Source organism: Thermobia domestica, chromosome 10 (assembly GCF_964235325.1).
Source record: "Thermobia domestica chromosome 10, izTheDome1.hap1.1, whole genome shotgun sequence".
Lineage (NCBI taxonomy): Eukaryota > Metazoa > Arthropoda > Insecta > Zygentoma > Lepismatidae > Thermobia > Thermobia domestica.
Window position 1 is genome coordinate 230094232 of NC_137463.1, and position 25649 is coordinate 230119880.

At 35.2% G+C, this 25649-nt stretch overlaps 1 protein-coding gene across 1 annotated transcript in view; it reads left to right on the top strand.

Annotated features, from left to right (window-relative positions):
- LOC145663048 (sialin-like) overlaps positions 1 to 24342 on the top strand; it is a 51049-nt gene extending 26707 nt beyond the window's left edge. The window contains exons 4-10 of the mRNA XM_081729206.1: positions 4499 to 4583; positions 4780 to 5000; positions 10497 to 10643; positions 13748 to 13880; positions 16219 to 16374; positions 18595 to 18680; positions 22872 to 24342. Of these exons, the coding sequence (XP_081585332.1) occupies positions 4499 to 4583; positions 4780 to 5000; positions 10497 to 10643; positions 13748 to 13880; positions 16219 to 16374; positions 18595 to 18680; positions 22872 to 23384 (1341 nt within the window). The 3' untranslated portion in view covers positions 23385 to 24342. The remainder of the gene's footprint in view (positions 1 to 4498; positions 4584 to 4779; positions 5001 to 10496; positions 10644 to 13747; positions 13881 to 16218; positions 16375 to 18594; positions 18681 to 22871) is intronic.
- Positions 24343 to 25649: the final 1307 nt, after the last annotated feature.

Consider the following 25649-nt stretch of genomic DNA (forward strand, 5'->3'; position numbering starts at 1 on the left):
TCCTCTAGTAGTGACTATCTCGGGCTCGAGAGTCCCATTCGCATAAAAAACAGCAATGTTTTGTGTATCCATTCTGTAGTCCTGTAAGTATGCTATAACTTTGAAATCGGCAACAATGTGCTACTTAAGAACATTGTACGGAACTTTTTCTAATATAAGTTTCATTATGTCATACGTTTCTTTCACCTGTGTGTCATAAGCAATTGGTAAAGTTGGGAGGATATTGCCACTATGTATTAAAACTGCCTTAAGACTGCTCTTTGAGGAGTCTATAAAAAGTCTCCACTCCCGTGCAACATGTGTCGTACCAAGAACAGCAAACAAACCATTGACATCAGAATAAAAACAAAGTGTATCTTCCTGTTGAAAAAAAAAAAGTCTGAATGGTGCATGTCGTTTCCTGTATGAACAAACGGTAGCACTTACGTCAAGTAAATTCCATTGTTTAAGTCTGGATCCAAGAATTTCAGCCTGTCACTAGGTTAGTTTCAAATCTCGAACATGGTCATTTAAATCACTTTGTGTTACAAAATGTGGGTTGTTTCTCTCTTCAAATTCAAAATCTGACTCTGAGCTCTCCGATTCTGAAGAAGCTACGTTTGTTTTCTCCTCTTCCAGAGACCATGTTGCTGGAGGTACAGGAATTGGAACATTATTACCGTGTTTGACAGGTCTTATTGCAATCGAAATATTGTCAGGATTTTTTTTTTTGTCCTTCCCTTTCATGTCTTGAATGTATACAGCACAGAAGTAGCAGTCACTTACGTGGTTGGCGGCTCACGCCATATCTTTGGAACACCAAATGACATTTTATCTTGACGTTTGCTATTCAACCATCACCGGAAATGCCAAGCACACTTATTACATATTGTACTAAGTACCCACTGCCTATCTTCATCAATTTTGCTGTCGAAGTATAGAGTTCGTAAGCCTTTTTCGCCAAAAGTATTAATTTTTCTCTCTTAGCCTTAACTATGTATTCTCCATAGACATAACAAAAATTATCTGAGTGGGTAACACAATCTCGAGGCATTGTGACAGTCATAAAAACACTTACACGATAGGAAGACGTGTACAAACTCCCTGCCCCACGCTCAAACCTTCAGACAACTGAGCAACAGTAGAGTGCTGACTGGGAGGGAGGAAAAATACAATGTTGCCAGGCTTCAATAGGCCACCTTTTCCCCACAAATTGGAATATTGGATGTAATTCAAGAAATTCTGACCATGTTTCTTTTTGCTATAAAAAACGCTGAAATTTTTTAAAACAATCGTTGACAATTTACATGCATGGTAACTTCATTTAGCAAAATATTCTAAACTTCTGTTCAGGTAACATCTGTGAGTATTTTACCTGAATGTATTAGGTGTTCGTTACTGAGCTTATGTGTGAGTATCGCAAGTGTAAGTGTTGCAAACTTTTTTTCAATTTCTCCAAATATTAAATTTTCCTTCCTTTTTAAATTACTTTCCCACTGTTTTTACTCCCCTTGTGTTTCAGATATCTCTTTGAGTTTTTAATATAACACACCTGAATGTATAGGATATGGGTTACTGAGCTTACGTTTACGTACCGTTACTGTCAGTGTTGCAAACGTCTTTAAAATTCTTCAAAAACCCGTTTTCCCAGTTTTTTTCAATATTTTTCTTCTTCTTCTTCTACACATTGAGCGCGATGGGTAATAAATGCTTACCGTTGTAATGTGTGATCCATGCCCTTTCCAAAGAGGTATTATTTGTTATTCTGGGATAGTTAGAAAAGGAGTAGAGAGGCTTCAAACCTACAGTTCTGTGATTTCCTTAAAATGTTAACCAAAATCTACTATAATTGACATTATTTCAAAATCTGAGGGTGCAGGACCAAAATTAAGATCAGATTCGTTTTCAGCAGCTCGAAAACTATAAGGAACACTTTGTTTCATGAAAGAAAATTTTTCACTGTCGACCAGTGGTCCACGAGATCACTCAACTTTGATATTGATTATTTAAAGTAGGCATACACAATATGTCGGAAAAATAACGGAACTTCTTAAATTAAACAAAACAAATTAGGTATTTTACCAATTGTAGTTCTTTTTATTCAGAATATCCCTTCCGCATCAATACGTTCAACCAATGCTAGCTTAGAGATTTTAATGTCATTTCTCGGAATTGCCTCAATGACGCAGACTGGACATATGTAACATTGTCATAAAATGTTTCTTTTATGACTAGTTTTAATTTTAGGAATAGGAAATAGTCACACGGCAATAAATCAGGGGAATATGGAGAATGTAGAAGCACACAGATTTGCTTTTTATTCAAAAACTCACGAACTGTGACATTTCTGTGACATGGTGCATTGTCATGCAATAAAAATCAACTGCCTTGCGTTCGATACTATGGCCTTACGCGAACGATTCGCTTTCACAAACGCTCCATGTAGCGCTTTGGTGGTTTGTTTGCGGATCGTACTTGAAGAGCCAAGTAGCCCCGCGTAGCGTAGTCGCTAACGCTCTCGCCTTCGGTGCGAGCGGTCCCGGGTTCGATTCCCGGTGGGGACACTCGGTCGAAAAAGTGTAAAAACGCTTTTTCAGGCCAGCCACCCTGAATGAGGTTTTTCTGGGTTTTCCTCGTTCACACTATAGGTCCCAGGCCGCTTCCTTCCTTCCCTTTCCCTGGATTGTGTGCTCGCCGAGGGACGTCAAAACGTGAAGGATTAAATGGCCTTAGATGCCGAAAGCCCAGAAATCTAAATCCTAAATCGTTGAAGAACCAAGTGTCATCACCAGTTACAATTTGATTACAGGAGTGTTCTGTTCTGTCTGGCTGTTTTAATCAGGTCTTTGCAATATTCAACAAGGGCAAGTTTTTAGTCGTTAGGTGTGCGGAACACATTGAGCACAGACTTTGTTTCTTTAAATCCTTTGACAAAATTTCTTGAATCATGTCTTTAGTCGTATTTGATTCCTCCGCCGGTCCATTGTGGGCGATCATTTGACGCACTTGTCCCACCAACTCATCGCGATTTTTGTTTCTCGGTCTGCCCTGGCTTTGGGTGTTTTCCAAAGACTCACGACCGTCCCGGAATCACCTATACCATTCGAACACACGTGTACGAGATAAGCACTCATCACCATACATTTGTTTCATCATTTCCAATGTTTGTGTAAATGTTTTACCTAGCTTGAAACAAAATTTAATATTGGCTCTTTGCTCCATCGTGTTGTTGTGAGGTAATCATCGTGTGGTGAGGCGACACCAGATACGCTCACTTTTCTTTCTATAACTTGACACTCCGTTAATCGGTTCTCATGATTTTAGTCTCGTTTTGTTGAGCAAATATCCAGTTTTCTGAAGATGCGTTGCTTCAATAGATGGAGCTAGTGGTAAAAAAAAGTTCCGTTATTTTTTCAACATACTGTGTAATATCAAAATTTACCAACAGATGTAGTATGACGCAAAAAAGTACTAAGTAAATAATCTGAAATTAAACTTGATATTTTTGTTTGAGTAAAAAAAAATCCTAAAATCGTAAATTATTCTCGAAGTTGTTAAAATTACACTTGAAATTATAATAAAGAAAACATTAAATTTGATATTATGTACAAAAATAGACGTATGTCATTCTGTAATATATTAAACTTTGCATTTGACATGTTTCTAAGTTAAAAAAGAAATATTTTCGTTTACTACCTCAGAAAAGAATGAACTTATTCAATTAAGATTTGTCTACCTCTATAATTTCTCTGTCTCTCTCAGAAATTTATTGCAGAAATTTCAGTAGCAAATTTACATACTACTGTCTGGCTCAAACCTCTTGACGTTGCCCTCTTTTTTGCAATACCCGATGGAAGTTGCGCGAGGTTGTCTAATACTCATGGGAGCCGATCTTGGGGAGCCAAGGTAGCTCCCCCAAAGCTCATGTGGGTCCCCTTATTGTATTTAAGAATATACAACATTTCGCATAATTTGAATGCAATTTGTCTTAAAATCCTCATATAGGCCTTCTGCATCTGAATGGGTCCCACCAAATTTACAGAGAAATCGGCGCCCTTGATAATACTCGATAATTGGGAGAAATATTATTTATGCTCAAAAGTGTCTTTGTTAATAGAATGTTAGTGTATGTTTAGGAAAAACAGAAAATCGTTTCTGAGTAATTAGGGGAGAAAAACATGATTCTACGTACAGTGGTTCATTATCTATTGTAAGAGGGTTTCTTCATATATAAGTCAATCTAAACCAGTGTTTATTCTTTCGCCTTCTTGGTTTGAAGCATTTACTTCGTTCTCCCATCTTGTGTTTCACGAAAGAAATGTGTCACGTTATACTTGTACACGAAAGGAAATGAAATCACACTCCATTGGCTTTCGCCAAACGTCAAGAGATTTGAGCCGGACAGTAGATTTTTATGTACAGTGAACAACCCTGATTATATTCGAGTAGAAATATTTGCCTTTCTTACTTTCTAAACCGAAATGTGTTAAAAACATTCATTACTTTGACTTTGTTTCAGGGTTTAGCGTGGCCAGCAATGCACACAATGGTTGGGCAATGGATTCCACCAAATGACAGAAGCAAATTTGTAACAGCTTACCTTGGTAAGTGCATAAAATTTAGTTGTACCAAAAATTAATTCTAATGCAGAAAAATAATTTTAACACAAACTTATTAAAATACGGGTTTCATTGTAACATTTTGCTCCTTAAATGAATTTTAAAATTTACCTCACTAATTACATTTTCAGTGAACATGTCAAGTGCAATAAGAATAAACTCCATTTTTTTCTTTTTTAAGGGAGTTCTGTTGGTGCAGCCTTAACTTTTCCAATATATGGATTCCTAATTGACTGGCTGGGGTGGCCAGCGGTATTTCATGCTACGGGTATTTTGGGTCTCGTCTGGTTTATCTTCTGGTGGTTTTTGGTTTTTGACTCTCCTGCACAACATCCAAGGATATCAACTGACGAGAGGAATTACATCGAGAAAGCTTTGGGGGAAGCTGTGTCGGAGAAAAAGGTAATTTCCACGTAGACACTATTACTAACTTGGATTCTCTATTAAAGATTATAAGATGATCATTAAAATAACACTTAAAGATCACATTGGCTTGAATTAGTAGGAATTTTAAGAGTTTCAGCAATATTTATTCTTTATTACTGATATATGTTTTCATCATATAATAGTATTTTTTTTAAAAATGAGTTTTAATTTTTATCACACAGAAATCTTCTGATATTATATAATTATTATAATGTGCAAGATTATTTTTGTATTTAATTTGCTTTTTTCTTTTAAAAAAATCAAGTATAAGATCGTACGCGATCAATGAAACTCATTCGCCTCTGGCCAAAATTGGTATGCTGATAGATCTTGATAAGTTTAGTGTAAAACTCATTCGACCCTGACCAAACTTGGTACGCTAATAGATCTTGATGAGTTTAATATGAATCTCATTCGATCTTAATCAAACTTGGTACACTGATAGATTTTGATGAGCTTACATTAGTATAAAACTTGTTCGATCCTGACCAAAATTGGTATGCTGACAGATCTTGATAAGTTTAGTGAAGAACTCATTCGATCCTGACCAAACTTGGTACGCTGATAGACCTCGATGAGCTTAGTATGCACATGAAAGATTTTGGTGCGCAGACTTTGGCTCTCGAGTTAGGCACTATCAAATTTGGAACGTGGACTTATTGAAATTTTCGCAAAAAATGTTATTAATTTCTATGGTTGTAATTGTATGGTTGTAACTGTTAGAAGTGTGTGTATCGCTGTTAGAGGAAGACAAGATGTAATAGTTAAAGAGTGTATATGCTGAACACACATAAATATAATTATAAACAATCCGTTGCGTGGAACTATGGATTGTTATTGACAATTCGATTTTCTAAATTTTCTCAAACACTAAGGATAATAATATACTATTAAATATGAAGAGTACAGGGGAAAGAGGACGTAAGTCAGTTGTTTATTATTTTACACAATCGACCTCTTTTCCACTGATGCACCTACTTCTTCCCCTGTAGGCGAAATTTTTAGCATTAAATTTCTTAGTGACTAACTTTCTTCTTACTATAGGATTTAGTCCATGCAAACCACACTTTTCAGGCCATTCTGCTGTTAACTGATTTTTGACCATTTCTCGACTTATCTCCTTTTCTTCCTGTAGTCCTCATATGCCACTTTGTTAAGCTTGATGTGATCTTAATTGACTGATATATGTTTTCTCTGTGCACAGTATTTTAGTTAAATTTAAAAAAATAAACTTTAAGAGTTAATTATCTTTGAGTTACACGGTATATGCATCTCATTAACCGTGCTACGTACTGTCACCTCGCTAATGTAATAATGAATAACTTTATGAAAATATACTTTAATATTAGTCTCACCTCGTTAGGGGGCATGATTCTCCTTCAGTATCAAACCATTTAGGTTAACAAAATAATAGGCTTATCTCTCAATTTTCTTCCATAATTTTTACGCTGACCCGTATTATCTTGTTCTATTCAATGAAATTTATAGATTGACATGTATGTTTCATCTTTGGACTTGTTTTTTTTTTTTTCATTGAACGTCAAAAAAAAGTAACTGTTACTTTACTTTGAAAGTAACGCGTTACTAACGCGTTACTTTTAGGTCCGAAACTTTAAATATGTGAAAAAATATTACTTCAATTTTCCGTACTACTACTACTACCGCTATTATTATTATTATTATTATTATTATTATTATTAATTATAAAAACACTATATATAAACATGAAAGATAGGCGGTTTGTATTTGCATACTAAAAAACTAGTTGATTGCCAACCTCGGTAGTCGTGAAGTCTAGGAGCCAAGGACATTGTTCACGAGCTTCTGAATTTGGGTTGAGGGTCTAGGTTGAGTATTCGGACTTGAGCAAACACTGTTAAAAGTTATAGGGCACTGGCCAAATATCTTTACAACTGCTCGGCCCGGGTTTAGAATTGTCAACGACTCGAGCAGCTCGAATCACAGCTTATTCACTATCGACCCGAACCGAGAAGTGAGCCGAGCCAACAGCTCACCGAACCGACTCGGCTAGAGCCTTCGGCTCAGTTAATCCCAACCGAGCACATGGCTCATCCCTACCAAGCCAGCTCAAGCAGATGGTTCACCCCAAGCGAGCCATATTCTCAGTTGAGCCGAGCCGAGCTGAGCTTATTATTAAAAAATCTCTTGTGGTCTCGTATCGAGACGAGACGAGATGCGAGCAGTGTCCCCTCTCGTGAGCAACACTAAAAGTATTCCATGCTTAGCTTACATTTCTCATGGCTTTTGCTTTCCAGTGTAATCAGGCCACGATTTCAAGAGTTGAAACGAACGAACCATTTATCAAACTCGACTGGACTCGAAACTCGACGCGAAAAACTGAATAGGCTCGGAACTCGACTCGAGAATATTACCTCTGACTTGACTCGAAACTCGACTTGAATTCGAGTCTAGTCGAGTTTTAGCTTGACTCGTGCTCATCCTTGTGCGTTAGAAAAAATGGTTCCTTATTATTCTGCTAAACTAATTATGTAATAATAACAATGTTGTTATGCAAAATTAAAAATACAGAATATAGAGAAACATTACACTACAACTAATAAAATAAGAACACATGAACTGGGGATGAATCAAACGTTTGCCAGTAACTCTAAAATCGATACATGCTTTTTAAAGTTAGTTTCAAACTCGATAATCAACAGGACTCTAGGATAAGCAAACTGATCTGAAAGAACTCTTATATTACATACCATCAGCCAGGGTGCGAATTACCGGGGGGATGAGGGGGATTTCCCCCTTCAATCACATTTTGTTCCCCCCCAAAGAAGTCAGCTGAAGTATCCCCACCGGGGATGCTCGCTTTCCCCCTCAAACTATGCTTAGTATAACTCCAAATGTCACTGATTTTTCTTATTTCTTGTAAATTTAATTTTCTAGATGTATTTCGAAATGATCGATGTAAACTGTTCAGTTTTGGTCATTTCTACTTACCACCTAATTACCCACTATTTTCAACGTTGTTTAGTAGAACTATATTATTATGACTACGGTTGTTACTTGCAACTGTACCTTCGTACCCTTCAGTTCGTCATCGTTTGTGAATTTGAATGTACTAGTTGCGTATAACAAAGCCACATATAGATTTATAAATGTTCTTAGCGGTTGGCCAAGAAGAAGTAAACAAATAGCTTCTTCTACCATACTTGGCGAAGTTCGGATATGTCATATTCATCCTCTATATTTGTATCGATTATCATCTTATTTTAATTTTTGTTATAACATGTTATTTCATTTTCCAGTGTACTCTTTGTTAGCACATGGTCTTCATTCTCTAGTAGGTTGTGTGTATGCAACTCAAAAGTTGCATTTAATTTGTGATAATTAGCATAGTAATCACTGCTTTTACAGTTTACGGAAATGAACTTTTGAAACTGTACTCAAAATCTGAGATATAGGTACTCTCTCGTAAGTATATGTTAACGTACACGCTGGGGGATACGCTCCTAGTGAGCAGACATGTTAATGAAGGTGATTTTTAGGTGAATAAGCGAATAATTCAAGATTTGTTTCAGCATTTGTTAATACGACTGGTTCTCCGTGTCATTGTCCGTGTCTGTATAAGCATTTCAACTGGAGCGGTTTTTTTTTTTTTTTTTTTAAGTTAACCCTTCATTTTTCCATCTTTTCGCTGTACAGTTTGCTGTCCACGCAATTAATGTCTGAAAAACTTCAGTGTAATGTTTTACTTTATTTGAATAACGTAGCCCATAGTGAATCAACTCATCTGCAACCTAACAGTAAAGTAATTTTTAAGTGTTGACTTTCCGTGCCCATCACGGAATCGATATTTGGAGAAAAAAAAGTCGTGATGAGCACAGCTTTAGCGGGAAGTAGAAACACAAGCTCGAAATTTGAATTGAGATATTTTAAATATTTGGGCTTCGATTTGACCTTGATGTGAGAAATCGGGACCAGCAACAATCCATTTCTTATTTGATAGGCTAATATCTAGATTTTCTTTAAAAAAAAATGTCCGGTTTAACTGATAATTTTAGTGGTTTTCACAAGACTGAAGTAGGTTTATTTTCGCAACCTGTATGTATTAATGCAAAGTGGAAGCTTTCAATATGAGTGGAAAAATTAACATATGCTTGTGATCATGGCTATCGCTCGAGCCGAATTATTAACTAAATAAACCTTAGAGAGCTACGGGGACAAGAGTGAGTACAACATTAAAACACGTTCAGAAAGGTTTAGTGGGGTGTGTGTATGTCAGACAATATATATGTGCATAGTTATTGTCGGTAGATTTATTAAATTAATAAATCTCTTATTTATTACAGATGTCACACACACACACACACACACACACACACACACACACACACACACACACACACACACACACACACACACACACACACACACACACACACACACACTCATTTTGAAATTTGAACCTTCAGACTATGTCCTTTGGCCTAATTTTATCCCCCCCAATATAGATTATCTAATTCGCACACTGCCATCAGCAAACTATTTTCTAGTAATAAAGTAGGCCTGCTCGTCAGAACACAGTTTATTCATATTAACCTTTTCTGTATATCGTTAATTATGGCACCCTAGTTGTTGATAAATATTCTGTCCACCATCATCCTCAGCTATTAAGGAAAAAGTATTCTTTCAAATGTTCGAATGGTAAAAAATATTTTCGTTCTCCATCTTTATAAAAACAACACCAATCAAAGTAAAATAGACTACCATTGCACTCCTAGTTCACTCACTGAATGTATCTATTTGGAGCTGTCAAAATCTACGACAAAATCTTCCAGGTGCTTGCAATCAGTACACGTGATTTCCCTGAGGCTGGGTCCTCATCTCCCAAAAACAGCAAGTGGCACTATGAACTTATCTGTTTCTGTCGGTGACTGTCGGTCACTGGCATACGTAGCTAATGCCCCATTGTTTCATTATGAAAAATTCACTTACAGGAAAGAAACATTTGTTTCCGAAAAAAAATATACATATATTTTACCGAAATGTAACGCGAAAAAGGTAACGCAAACTAGGTACGTTACTTAAAAATTTGTAACGCGTTACCGTTACAGTTACTTTGGAAAAAATGTAACGCGTTACTAAGAAACGTTACTTAGAAAATAACGCGTTACAAGTAACGCGTTGCTTGCGTTACATTACTTCCCAAGACTAAGTTTAATGTCCCACGTTTATGCACCAAGGCTAAGGGAAACAATGATGATGAGATGGATGATTAATATGGAATGAAGTAAGTGATTGGCGGGAGCTAAATTCAGATGAGCGCTCTACCACTGAGCTCCCCACTGCTATGTTTAAAATCTGCTCTACTTGATTGATACCTAATTTACGTTATTTAAGGCGTCTGTGGATTTTGTTTCCAATTTTATTATATTAATTAGCATCAATTATATTTAAAGATTTGTGAGAAAATAACCTAAACTCGTATTATGTTTACAGCCACCTACACCATGGAAGAGTATAATGACGTCATTACCAGTGTGGATGGCTATTTTGGCTCATTGGGGTGCTATTTGGGGTTTCTTTACAATGCTTACTCAGGCTCCAACTTATTTCAAAACTATACATGGCTTTGACATCAAAATGGTAAGTTAAAATTAAACTTCTGACTTTAAAATACTTAGCCATAGATCTATATAAATAAGTCTAAAGACTCAGTGATATAATCATTCGTTGTATCCAGAAACAATGAACAAGAAAATTCAATTTCATAATGGTCTTCGGAATTTTAGATAGATTCTAAAATTTTTATAAACCTGAAAATTACGATTATTTAATTCATAGATATCCTAAAGAAAGGTACGTAAGCATCTGAACCATTCTAAGTTTCACCTGCTAAGCTATCCTTGCAATTAACATTGATTTATGAAGAAAAAAAAGGTGGTTTTTACTACAACTCAATTTGGGCCAGTTTGCTTTGACATTGTTATTGTTGATTTATCTTACTTTATTATTGTCAAGATTGACACATAATTGATGCAGCAACTAAAAGGTTATCAGATGACTACTACGACAGTCATGTCTTATAAGAGACGCTTAGGGGTGTGAGTCAAATATGATACGATTTAAATTCATTACTTCGTTTCATACTTCTGGGTACATAAATTCTACTTCTTCTGCGTTATCTCTTCAGATGGGCTGATGCTGCGAGATATTAGGAACCTAATAGAATTAATAGTATGTCGACAGTAGATCAGGATTAAGCTTCGTAAGTTAACATATGTACACTCATGTCCAAAATTATTGTCGCATTTTTATAAATATGTTATTCTAGGAATATAATTTAATAACGAATTCACCCGGAATTTCTTATAATGTTAGTATGCGTATAATCGGCAAAGACATGTATGTGGCAAATTTCATGTCAAAAGAGCATTAAATAAGAACAATAAGACGAAAATAAAACTTCCTTGTCCATTTAGCAACATTTTGTTTCACTCATTCTAATTTTTGAATTTATAATTTTTTCCTATGAAATTTACCACAAATATACATTCCCGATTATACATATAGTATCAGTATTAAAAGTACCCTGCAAAATCATTATCAAATTATATTCTTACAAGAAGACAATTATAGATATGCGATAATAATTTTGGACATGAGTGTACAATTGTTTAAGTTTATTGACATTTTGTAACTTGCTTCTAGGCTTCCGGCCGCTTGAACTATTGTCGATTATTTTTTTTATCTGCATAAAACCTTGTTCTTTCATTTGGTAATATAAAATAGGGATAATAGGCTATATCGTCTAACGTCGCAATATTAAGAAGTATATTAAGAGAAAAATACAATTATGTCAATTTATAAAGCAACTCCAAATTACGAAAGTATTGTGTTTGGAGCTTAATTCCTTTTTAGGAATGATGCGGGACCTCAACCGAAGGCGACATCGCCTACCACTTCGTCATAGGGAGTCAAAATAAGGATGCCTGATAACCTTTAGTTTGTGCGTCAAGTATGTAATCTGAAATCTGAAAACTCTGCAATGAAAATACTGCGACAAATAGCACCAAAAATCGAGTCCTGCAAATGCCGTACCTGTCGAAAACCGGATCTTATTAAATTTTCGGAAGTCGAAATTGTATTTTATTCCCAAATCATATGTTCATGAATGGTCTTATATATAATGACCATCAGTGGCGTATTTACGATTTTGTTTCGGGAGAGGCTTTGCTAACTTTCGGGGGGAAGGCTTTGCCTGAAAATGTGAAAATTCTGCAAGATATTTCATATACTTTACTATAGTAAATAAGATTTCGGGGGGAGGGCTTAAGCCCGGAAGCCCCCCCATAAATACGCCACTGAAGACCATTAACTCATAGAAAGTACAAAATAGTTCTATGAGATGATATTGTTTGTCAATGATCATGAATAATAGCGTACGGCTGCACAAACATTAATCAAGGATATAAGGTTATTTGTTGATTGTTACGCTACAGTAGGAATAGCTATAATAGTTGTAGACATTCTTGCCTCCAATCGTTGAAACCCTAGTTCTGATCCTATCTCACCTTCGTCCAGGGTTTTCCTCAGATTCACCAGGCAAATATCAGGATGAGTCCTTTAAACATAGACTGTACCCGACTTCTTCCACTTTATTTCTCTTTGTTGCTCTTTTAATTTATTGCTAATTATTGGAAACCTAAGCTGAATCTGGATGTTTGTTAAAGAAATGAATGAATGAATTAGTGATTTAGGATCAGGATAGGGTGTTTTTATCAGAAATAAAAGAACTACGAGGGATGTTCGGAAAGTAACCTCCGATTGGTTGAAAAACACCAAAGTATGTAAGAAGAATTTATTACAAGCATCTGAAAACTACTTCTTTGCTTCTTTCAACATAGTTTCCATAAATAATCAAGCACTTATCATATCTCTGTACTAGCTTAGAAATTCCATCAGCATAAAAAAAACTCCCGCATGTACCTTGATCCACAGTACTTCCTGTAGACTAACCTCTGTGTAACTATGCCATATAACACAGTCCTGGAAATTTGTGGAAATTCATTGGAAAGTTCCGAGATTGTGAAACGTCGATTTTCACAAACTTTTCCATCAATTTTCTGAACGAGTTCATCAGTAACCACTGATGGCTTGCCACTCCTCTCTTCGTCATGAACGTTTATTCGTCCACTTTTAAATGAACGAACCCATTTACGAACAACTCTTTTACTCATCACACTTGGTCCATATACGGCAAATGAATAGCTGCTGCCGAATCTTGTTTTGCCGCAAAAAAACGTATAACAGCTCGCATCTTGCACTTGACGGCGTTTTCTATTGCAACATACATTTTAAGATGCCACTTAAGTGGAACTAACGATCAGACAACCTTCACTCTACCACGGCTGGATGCAGACTGATCTACTGCGCACGTTTGTGCAAAAGATGGTAGCACTACCTCCGCTACTTCACACACAGTGACGAATCGAAGGTTACTTTCCGAACGCACCTTTTAATTCTGAATTTATAAAAGAGAATTCCGATTTGCTTGAGAAATGCTTTCGTGATAGTTTTCAACTGTCAACAGTTTAAAATCAAATGATTTTGATGTAGGTGTATGACGAATAAGCACTATGAAATGCACCAGCAGTTAAAAAATTTCTACCTACTGTATATTATGTAATATTAACAAAAATTACAAGTATTGGGTACAAAATGCTAAACATTTTGTATTATTTACTTAGACAGGAATTTTATCCGGAGTGCCCCACGGAATGAGAACAGCGTTTGCTCTCGTTGTATCTGTGATAGCTGATCATACTCTGAAGCGTAATCTGATGTCGAGAACAAAAGTTAGGAAAATTGCAACTGCAATATGTAAGTAATCAGAGCTATTTATTTTAAGCATAAATAAAACTGAAGAATCGAACTTCTTAAAACGAAATGAACATTCTTGATTGGATAATAAATTAATTTGTTGTTTTTTAGAGATCACTGTGATGGGTTTTAAAATTCACACTGTTTTTACAACAATCTTAAATTTCACCTCTTCTATATAACTACCTAACCGCATCGAAGCATTTCTAGATATGTTGGTTAACATCATGATCTAAGTTATATTACATTATTCAATTGTATGTTAGGTACTGCAAGATTGTTGCGATTCACCCCACAAAATGGTATCCAACAGATATTGTTTCGTGGTAGAAGAGGTAATAAATTTTAAGATAATCGCACACAGCACTAAAATTCTGATATATAGCAGCCTTGATCTAAACTAACTAACTCTATGACCCATGGAACCCGGAGGTTCAATGCCAAGTTCACAAATGCACCCCACCGATTTTTGTCCTTAGCCAACTGGATCCAGTATTTACTTTATATTCCTATTTCTGAGAGATCCATCTTAATGTTGTCCTGCTATCTGCACCTAGGTCTTCCTAATGGTCGTTTCCCGATTGTATTTCCAGTTAAAACTTTGAAAATGTTCCTACTTTCTTCCATTCTGGCTACATGACCTGCCCACCTGAGCCTCGTAGACTTGATGATTCTAAAAATTTTTGGTAAATCGTATAAATTATGTAGTTCCTCGTTATGAAGTTTCCGCCATTCCCCATTCCCGTCCCTCTGGGTGTAAATATTTGTCTTATGATCTTGCTCTCAAATACTTTCAGTTTACGTTCTTTCCTCAAAGTAAGCGACCATGTTTCGCAACCATACAGGACAACATGCATGATTATCATTTTATATACCATATTTTACGGACTGTAAGACGCACCTTAATTTTTAAGCATTCTTATAAAAATAACATTTTTACCATTTTTATTATTAGATTGGAAAGACAGACATTAAAAAAATCTTAGTTTATAAAACAGAACTGAGTTTTAAAATCCCTGAAAATCATCATCTGAACTTTCTTCTTCCTCCTCCTCCTCCTCCTCCTCTTCGTCGTCATCGTTGTCCTCTTCATATATGAGATAGTCTTCACTGCCATCGAGAGCATTACTTATGCCGCACTTCTTGAAAGATTATTAATTTTGAATATAAGGCGCACCTGAATTTTGGAATTAATCTTTCGAGGAAAAAAGTGCGTCTTATATAGTCCGTAAAATACGGTATTTTAAGTTCCAAGTTCCTCGACGACGAAAGATTTTGAACTTAACTATAACACAAATTCCCTGCCTGCAACTTTGATCGAACTACAAATACATATAAACTACAAGTTTATATAGAGAGGGCTTAAAATAATGGAAATATCTGTAGTTTGCGACATATAAGATTAGTAAGGTGGTGACACTGAGAATGTATGTGCCTGGATGTTGTTAGTGGTGTGTTATAATACGCCAGGCACATACAGCGAAGACATGTGTTGAAGTGGGCATGGTAATGATACAAAATGGGAGATTTCTCTGAGTTTTAAATAGAAAATCGCGGATAGCAGCCTTTCTACTTCAAGTGTGTCCCTGCTGGCGCTGCTGTCGATGTGTGTTTTCCCCTAACTCCCTCAAAAGAGGAGCGACAAAATGCTGTGGCCGATATCCTTCAATGGTTGCATGCGGACAGGGTTGCCACATTGAATTACTTCACGGGCTTCGCTGGGCACTGTCTTGTAAGCCATTCTAAGTAGCCTGCGATCTTCACTCGCCAAGATCAAAAGACTTAATGACAAATTGGTAATATACAAGAGGTAATTCACTTCTTTTCTCAAAACAAAGGGAAGGTTTCCTCCATAAGAGGACGGCGGGGATGGGGCCGAAGTATGTTTTACATATTTTCCGAGGGCACATTTGAAATAGAAATGCTCTAGCTGATGCACATGTATCTAAGATGACCAGTGTGTCGCGAGGAACAGTGTTCAAGGTGATGAATAGTAATACTTATTTTTTGCTTTTAAGTTCCTTATTATTATTATTATTATTATTATTATTATTATTATTATTATTATTATTATTATTATTATTATTATTTTCTGCTTTTAGCGCTTTTGTTATTCTCTGCCTTCTATTGTGTTTTTTGAAGTCGATTCCTATAGATGATGCTTATACTATTATTACATTATTAAAATTGCACAAAGAAAATATAAAATATTCATAAAGTATGTTCAGTTTTATAGCTGTGTAACAAAGTATGTTTACCTTGTATACTATTTCAAGATTGTCAAATCAAACATTATATTTTACTTCATTAAAACTTATAAAGTATGTTCGAAATCCAGGTACCCTTGGGCAAGGTTTGTGTTGTGCCTTATTAACAGTGACAGGATGCAACAGTACTGCTGCAGTTATTCTACTTGCATTGGGAGTCATGTTTACTGGCTCAGTATCTTCCGGAATATTGGCTACTTATGTTGATGTTAGTCCAAATTTTGCAGGTAAATAAAGTTTTTAACTCTTTACCGATCAGAAACTTTTTCACTTTTTATTACTTTTTCAAAAAAACTAATATTAGCTCAAATTAACCCAGAGCATTCTATAAGTAAACGATTGAAACTGTTTATGTCTTTGGTGGAGTTTAAATGCCTATATGTTGTATTTCACTGAATTAATCTGATTATTTTCGATCTGTAAAAATATATTGGAAAGATAGGAGAAACACGTTGTCATATTTGGTGAATGACGCTCTTTACACACACACACGAGCGCGCATGAAAATGAATATGTAAATGTATGTACAAATGTTATTTCAATATACTAAAATCACTCCGTTGAGAAGAATTTAGATCCTAGCCATTCTCGAGTTTCAAATATCTCTTGTCATTATGTTTTCTGGGTCGAATATTGTAATTTATATGAAGTCCTCCATTACAGAACGTAAACTGTAGTTCTAAAATGTGTCATTATTTGATAAACATTTTGATGAGTTGTAAAAAAGAGTTGAAATTTGATGTATATGTGTGAGATATATTACGTAATATAAAGTATGATATCCTAAGTTTTCCTGGATTAGGAATATAAAAATATCTTTAAAAAGTACATGTTCACCGAATGCCGTACGAGTCTACTTTGCAAATTCACTTCTACAAGATTCGTTCAAACTTAAGAAGCTTTAACATTATTTTGCTAAACCATTAATATTATATTCCAAGCTGATAGGAGTAATATATGCTAATTAGTTTAAGCATCTTTCGAACGAATGACGAGAAATTCTATGTTCTTGTTGGTATAACTCTGAACTGGTGCTTCCTAACACATTTTGAAGTGGAAAAGTTGCCATCGCAAGAATATTTTGGGAACAGCTTCCCATTGCCTGCTTACACATTTTTAAGGGACTAACATGTGTTTGATGTTAGCACCACCAACCGTGATGAGGTTGTACTCTTCCAAGAGATGATGATTAACAATATATGTTGTGAAATAACTAGTATTTGTCAATATCAGAGAGGACTCACATTACGATTTTATGTTACATTACACGTTTACCCATATTTGGAGCCACATTTTCCTTAGATTTAACACATTCTCTTTTGTATTGTACATTTTTGTTGGTTGAATCAGAGAAACTACTTGTTTGTACTTTTTAAATTTTTTTGTGTTGCAGATAAGAAATTATATATACAGGGTGGAGCAGAGGAGACGCATGTTTTCTTTAAACCGCTAGTACTCGGCGACGAGTAGGAGTATTAATTTTTAGCAACCGTTGGCAGACAGTTCAGACAATGAAGTTTCAGTCGCTATGGAGTGTTGGAGCGTAGAGCAGTTCTGTACATTAACATAACCATCCAGATGAAAATGAACTTCATCATTCATGAATACTGGGACATCTGCATCTTCCGTAAGAATAGCGTCCATTATGCCACATAATTCTCTGCACTGCACAAAATCCGTTTTACTTAGCTGCTGGACAATCATTATTTTGTATGGGTGAAATTTGAGATAATCACGTAAGATGCGATGAAGCGAACGACGTGACATACCCAGCGATACAGCCTGTCACCTAGCGGATCGTTTTGGACTAGCAAGAACTGTCCTTTCCACTCCGTCTATGTATTCCGGGGTTCGAACTGAACGGAGGGGGGCAGGAGGTTTCTTTTTCATCACAGATCCAGTACTTCTGAACGCTGCATCCCATCGAAGTATAGTGTTTCGATCTGGGACTGTACCTTGACGTTTGACATTAAACCTTCAATGGAAAAGGCCTTGAACCGTGACCACAGAATCATTGTTTCTAAAGAACTGCTCGAACGCGAACACACGATGCTCTACGCTCTATAGCGGCTGAAACTGCATTGTCGGAGCTGCCTGCCAACGGTCGCTCGAAATCAATACCCCTACTCGTCGCTGAGTACTAGCGGTTAAAAAAAATGCGTTTCTTCTGCTCCACCCTGTATTTCCAAACTTATAGTGACAAATGATAATTGTTAAACTATATTAACGATAATGTCATAGTAATTTCAGACCATGTGTGAGAACGAAGCCAAATCACAATTAGACGATAAAATCAACCTAATCTTTAATGAATAACCTAATCTGTATTAAAAATTGAAATAGTAAAGATATTTTGATCATTCAAATTTAGTTTTCCAATTACACTTTACAAACATTTATTTCTGAGCTCATGTAAAAATAATTATTTCACAAACTTTTATTTGCAGGTGTAGTAATGGGTTTCAGTGGACTGATTGTTGTGGTGCCTGGATTTATATCACCAATAATTGTGGGTTACTTAACATTTCAAGATGTACGTATTATTTTTTTAAAATTCTTTTAGTGTTTTACTCATAATTTATATCAAACAACTATAAATTCTGTTTAAATGCATCAGGGCCGTGCCGTGGAAAATCAGCGCCCGGGGCGAGAGCATACGACGGGGCCCCCATACATATATTCCAAGCAATTTTTCCTATCTTTTTCCCTTTGTTCGCCCCCTTACTTCAACGCCCGGGGCCGTCGCCCCCACCCCAAGGCACGGCCCTGATGTATTTAAGCAAAATGAAGGTTTATATCCTTTTCGTGATTTCTATATTATATTTATGAACTTAAAATAATTTGGGCTACCGAGAAGCCGATATTAATATCTTGTACGTGGTCGCGGCTTCAATACCTGTAATTTAAACAGCTATAGATCGCATGTCACCTATTCAAAGCTGAAAAACATGTTAAATTCTATGTTCGTAAAATGTACATGAAAAGAACGTGAAATGTTATAAATTTGAGAATGCTTTTTATTTTTACATAATGAAAGTAAAGGGAAGTAATAAAAATTCTTAATTTGAATTTTACTCCAGTCTTTGAGGGGACAGACTACTAAATATTTTTTAAAAGCTAACAATTTTTCTTTTGCCCCTTTTTCGTAAGTGAAAAGAGATGATGAAATGTAACTTATCACAATAATACATAGTGCTATTCTTCACCCGAAAATACGAATCAGAAGAATTTTCAGTATTGCCATTCATAGATATTACAGTGTGAACAGAATTTGAATTACCCAAAAATCTAGGTTAAGGCAGCGACTAGAAAAATGAACTCAACGGTAATTGATGACTTATCATATTGTCTTGGTTCCTTCTTAACTACTTTTTAAACAATATTTGTATTCATTTTGTAACAACTTATTTACTTTGTAATAATTTATGTACGTTATTACAAAATAAACACAAATATTATTTGAAAAGTAGTTAACAAGGAACCAAAACAGCATGATAAGTCATCAATTACCGTTGAGTTTATTTTTCTAGTCGCTGCCTTAACCTAGATTTTTGGGTAATTCAAATTCTGGTCACACTGTTATTTTGTATGGATGGCAACACTGAAAATTCTTCTGAAAATTCGTATTTTCGGGTGAAGAATAACATTATCTATTATTGTGATAAGTTACACTTCATTATCTCTTTTCACTTACGAAAAAGGGGCAAAAGAAAAATTGTTAGCTTTTGAAAAATATTTACTAGTCTGTCCCCTTAAGACACTCGGGGCCGCGATGGCTCAGTAATAGAGATTTCATCTCTGGTGCTTGGGATCCCTGGTTCGATCCCAGCTTGCGCCAATTGGTCTCTCGAATTTCTCGAAGTTCTCCCGTTTCCTCCCACTTTCTTCATTCCACCATCTCATTCATCCTTATCATCACCTTCTCCTTTAGCCTAGCCGACATAAGTGTGGGACGTAAATCCTAAAGATTTCATTTCATTTCTTTCCCACATAACGATTTTTGAACTAGATTTCCAGTAGCTCGTTCTCAATTAATCCTTTATTGATTGCTCGGAAGAAATGACAATGAGTGTTATAGAACTTCGAAAATTGTATACAGACTTCAAGACCAGTATGTTTATTATGTATATACATAGAAAATAGAGTTGGTCGAAGTGGATAGAGCATCTAGTGTAATACTTTAATATATGAATGAACCCTTATAGTTTTGAAAGAAACATTTGCTTTGTGAAGTTATTATACATTAAATTGGACTCCATTCAGTATTTACTAAGTAAGTTTTCAATGAAATTTTTTTACATTGAGTTATTATAATGGAATATTTAGCAAGTACTTATTTTATGTCAAGCTATTAACATAAGTTATTAATAAATAGTCAAATAAAATGTTGATATTTAATTCTTGTTGTGATAAATTCAGAGAATTGAATAAAAAATTGATAAGTTGTTTAATTTTTAAGAGACGCTCTAATAGAAAAGAAGTCAGTGAAAATTAATATTAAAGGTTACGATAATCAAGATTACAATCATCTTAATATTAGGAATATTTTAATTGTTATTATGGAATTTACCACATGAGCGGATTTCAAGGCGGAAGTTAAATAGTACGGGTACTAGAAGGAAATTAATTCGAACTATCTACTCCATGTAAATGCATATAAATATATGCACTGAATAGATATGAAATGAAATCTTTAAGTTTTACGTCCCACGTTTATGCCGGTTAGGCTAATGGAAACGGTGATGATGAGAGATGAGTGAAATGGTGGAATTAAGAAAGTGGGAGGAAACGGGAGAACCCCGAGAAAACCCACGAGCACGGTGTTTGTCCACCACAAAGTCCACACGGAGCAAGTTGGGATCGAATCAGGAACCCCAAGCACTGGAGGTGAACGTTCTGCCACTGAGCCACCGCGCCCCCTCACTCAATAGATAGTAGATAGTATATACACAAGAGAGAGAGAGAGAGAGAGAGAGAGAGAGTCATCAATGAATCAAATAACTTTCTCATTGGAATATAGTAAATTTAGGTATAACAAAAAGAAAACTGCTTCATAATATGTTCTTATTTCTGAAAACATGAAGGAATTGTTTCCGGAATATCGTTCCTATATGCATGAAAAAGAAAGTTAGCAATCATGTATGGACACTAAACTTCAAGTCTAGATTTAAAAGAGTGGATGAATCGATGAAACGTTATAATGGCAAAAGTATGGAAAAGTACATGCGTCATGTCACATGTTAAAAAATATTGTTCAAACACGACAAATATGTAACGATACAACAAAACAGAAGTCCATTACAGAACGAGTGTTTCCTGTGTAATATCTCACAAACACACTCATACCACATTCATCGTAATCGCAAGCATTTTGATACCCTCAAAGCATGACTGTACAGCGGTGGACACTTCTAAATGGTACACCTTAGCCGTAAATCTCCATATGGCTGTACCATTTAGAAGTGTCCACCGCTGTACAATTACAACAATAATTTTGAAGTATCATGCACTAGTTTGTAAAGAGCAAATAGCAGGATACTAATCTATTTCATCTTATTAACTATATATCCTACATAAAATTCCCACTTGCCAGCAGTATAGGCAGGTATATGCATTCCAGTTTCATGTACTCTGTTCTCCGTCTATGCAGTAGATGATTCTAATGTGGAGGGACATTTGGAGAGGAATAATGGGATGTGCTGCTAGTGGTTACAAGGGTTTGACGTGGTTCTCAACTCCTCCTTTTAATTTAGGCTCGAACTTCGCAAGTCAATTTACCTGTATAAAACAAAACGTCCCTCCAAAAAAGCATACCCCACTCGACTATTCAATCCGTGAGGTTTCCTTAGGTAGTTTGTGTAAGCAGTGAGATCTAATTCGGAAATTCATATTTTGACTAGAGATTGTATGACGTGAATACATTATAGCGTCCGATTACACATTTTATGTCAAAGTTCACGTACGGAAATATTTATTTCCTTATAAATACCGTAAATAGCTCTCTATAGCCATTTTTACACATTTATTTGTCAAAACATGTTCAAATATGGTTATTCATTATTCCAACCAATTACCACAGGAGCGATAGTACACGGTTGATCCTGTCATTAAATTGTCAAACCTCGAATATGATAAAGAGAAAAATATCCCACATTTGAATATATTTATGCTACTGCGGAATTTATTGTTATATAAAAATATATTCTTGCAGAGATAGATAAACTGCCTCTGCCTCCCCAGAACTTTAAAAAAAAATAGTATATGCAAATTAAAGGTTTAAAACTTGAGGAGGCATCCCCGCATCGTGGGATGTCCGGGACCGCTGTCACTGTCAAAATGAATATATTCAGCTGGGATATATCATTAAATTAGTTTTGAAGTTTTTAGAAAGAGGAAGCAGAAAAGTGACATAAAATAATTCAAAATAAAATATTTCCACAAAAAATTCATATCTGTATTATATTTAATATATTCTACATTTGATAATAACATCTTGTTTACATCGCTACTTACAATATTCTGCTAATAATTGTCAATAGATGTGAAATTACTGTAAATTACAAGGTCAGTAATACATTTCTGATGTCCGATGCAGTGTTTCACATAATCCTAACGTTGTTAATTAAAGATATAAGGTGTAATTATAAAACTATTGGAAGGTCAAGCATAACTAGTTTTATACATAAGTCCCACTAATTTATTTATTTATTTATCTTAATTTCAGCAAACTGTAAGTCAATGGAATATTGTATTTATTATTTCTGCTGTAATGTTGATCATTCCTGGAATTCTTTACATACTGTACGGTACCTCTGATCTCCAACCTTGGAATTCTCCCATCCCTGAAAAGGCAAATGGGGAGCTACAAGCTCCAGAAGCACAGACATTATTAGAAACTAAACCGACTGAAGATATTGAAAAACCTGATGAAGTATTGGGTGATACTCATGCTATAAACACAGTTGTGAACTCGACAAATGAAATTTTGCCCTCAGTGAATTGTGATACTCCCATAGTAGAGAATAATGATGTAAAAGAAATAAGTGAAGTAGATGAAGGTACTGATGAAATAGATAAAGGACAATCAAAAGACATAAATGAGTCACTAAACGAAGTTACTGATGTAATGGATGAAGGAGAATCAGTGAAAACAACGAACTCTTCCGGAAATATGACTGCTTTAGTAGATGATGCAGCAATTAATTCAACAAGTGAAATGCCTAAGAGAACACCGTAACTAGACGGGACAAATCAGAGTTTGAACGTGAAAAACTGTAAGACGTGAAGGAATCTGTTGATCCACTTTGTCAAAGAGAACGAGTTGGATGAAGGTGATCAAAACCAAATACAGTTGTGAATTCGTAATCTAAGAGAAAATATTCTAGAGTTGAAATTATTTGAAGAAATTATCAATCTAGTATAGAGTTCAGGAAATGCAACAGAAAGTTTAGATTAATTTAACAACATATTCACAAGTCATATTCAGGTTTAAACGAGACAGTACTTTGTAATCTCTTTGAACTTTTTTGGTTTTCTAATCGATGTAAGGAAATTCAATTCAATTTGCAATTGACTAAAATCTCCAAATCAATTAAGAAGTATAATATTGTATTAACATATTTTATCTATTTACTTCATGGACTTATCTACTATATTTATTGTTGTACATGAGGGAAAATGTTAACTTGAATATACATATAAATAATACACTTTAATTCATCTTGTGTAAATCCTTGCGTAAAATCATGAAACTGTGCAATAAACTATTTTATGTAATATAGCAATGCATTTAAATATCAGTGATAATTACAGAATTGTCAAATGAACTCGTTGTTGACTTGTGATAGTTACATACTACTTTATATACTTTATCAACGTGCTGCGCTGGGTTGGTTTATGTATTTCTAACTCAAAATCAACTTTCACGAGGGCAAAAATTAAAAGACCTGTTTTGTCATAACAAAGTATGGCAACTGACCCATATCGAAACCTTTTCGCTTGATGGAATGACATATTTATGTAAGGTGAAGTTATTGTAGTAAAATATGGTAAAATAGGGAGTGTGCAGTGTTTACATTTTAAGAATAATGATGAACTTCGTAGTAAATATCTGTGAAACTTTGAGGACTTGTATAATAAATACCATTAATTGCTATTAATCATCAAAATGTAAGACCTCATAGTAAACATGCTCATTCTAACATTTGTTGTGTTCTTTCATACGACAATATTTCAAAGTGTATTTGATTATTGATATTGTGTTTAAACTCACTTGTTGTTACTTACAAGGGACATCACCCAATTGTCCGGCTCCGATTTCAATGAAATTTTTATTGCGGATAGAGGACATGTATTCATTACTTGTGATGACAGAAATTTTTGCCATGGTGCATGTATTCTATTTTTTAATAATTTTTAAAAGTTGTGATGTGATTAATAGAGATTACTGCAGAAGTCCCTTATTACCCTTTGTAAGCGGAGTGTTAATGAAAGAACAACCATGTAGATACGTATAGGGTCTGGGGGGAAGTCGTATGGTACGTATGACCTTGACGGCAGCCATCTTGAAATCCGCCATTTTGAATTAAGGTCAAGTTTTTTAAATGGGAATAGGGTAATATGATACATAATTTCGGGCTAGAATTTAATCAGGGAGACAATGGTGAAGTTACTTTTAAGATACGCTCATTTGCTGAAAAGTTACAGGCATATTAATTGTTTATACTTACTATCTGCGTAAGTCCCCTATCTCCGCTTCTAACCCGCGTATTAATGACAATAAGTGGATAAAGCTTTCGGTAATACATATTATGCCTAGAGGAAAGTGATACGATAAGGGTATCATTGACGGCAGCCATCTTGAAATCCGCCATTTTGAATTAAAGTGAAGTTTTGAAAACTGAAAACCATAGCATGTGGCACCAAAGTTTAATAGTAAATTTTCCCCAAAAGCCAATGGTATGCTTATTTTTGTTCTATAGTTAACCAGTATGAATTTATGACTCTTCTAATGTGCACCAAACGTCCATTATTCGATCTTTCAAATTGGCAACACTCCTAATTTTCACCGCATGTTTTAAGATTCCAACTGGCACTTTGCAATTGTTTCCATGACTCATGTTTTCTAAATTTATTACATTTTTTAAGAGTTGCGATTTGTCAGTTCATGAATAGTGTTGGGATAAGCATCCAGCAATCTTTCTGAATTTTGAAGACTTGCCATGTAATTATTAATTTCATAGGCAATGTAATTATTTATTTCCTATACCTGCCCTTCAGAAACTCATTTACTGACATGAATCATCGCATAATGAAAAAACTCCAACCTTGCATTCAGGTAATACCGGAGACGTAGCTTGTAATGGATAGTAGTTGAGACGAGAAATAAGTTGAAAATTCACTTCAAAAAAGGAAACAAAATATGATTTTTGTGTAAACCAATGATCTTTTGTTTTGTTTTACAGGGTGTCCGAGAAGTCCTTCCCTGATTACAGAAATTGAT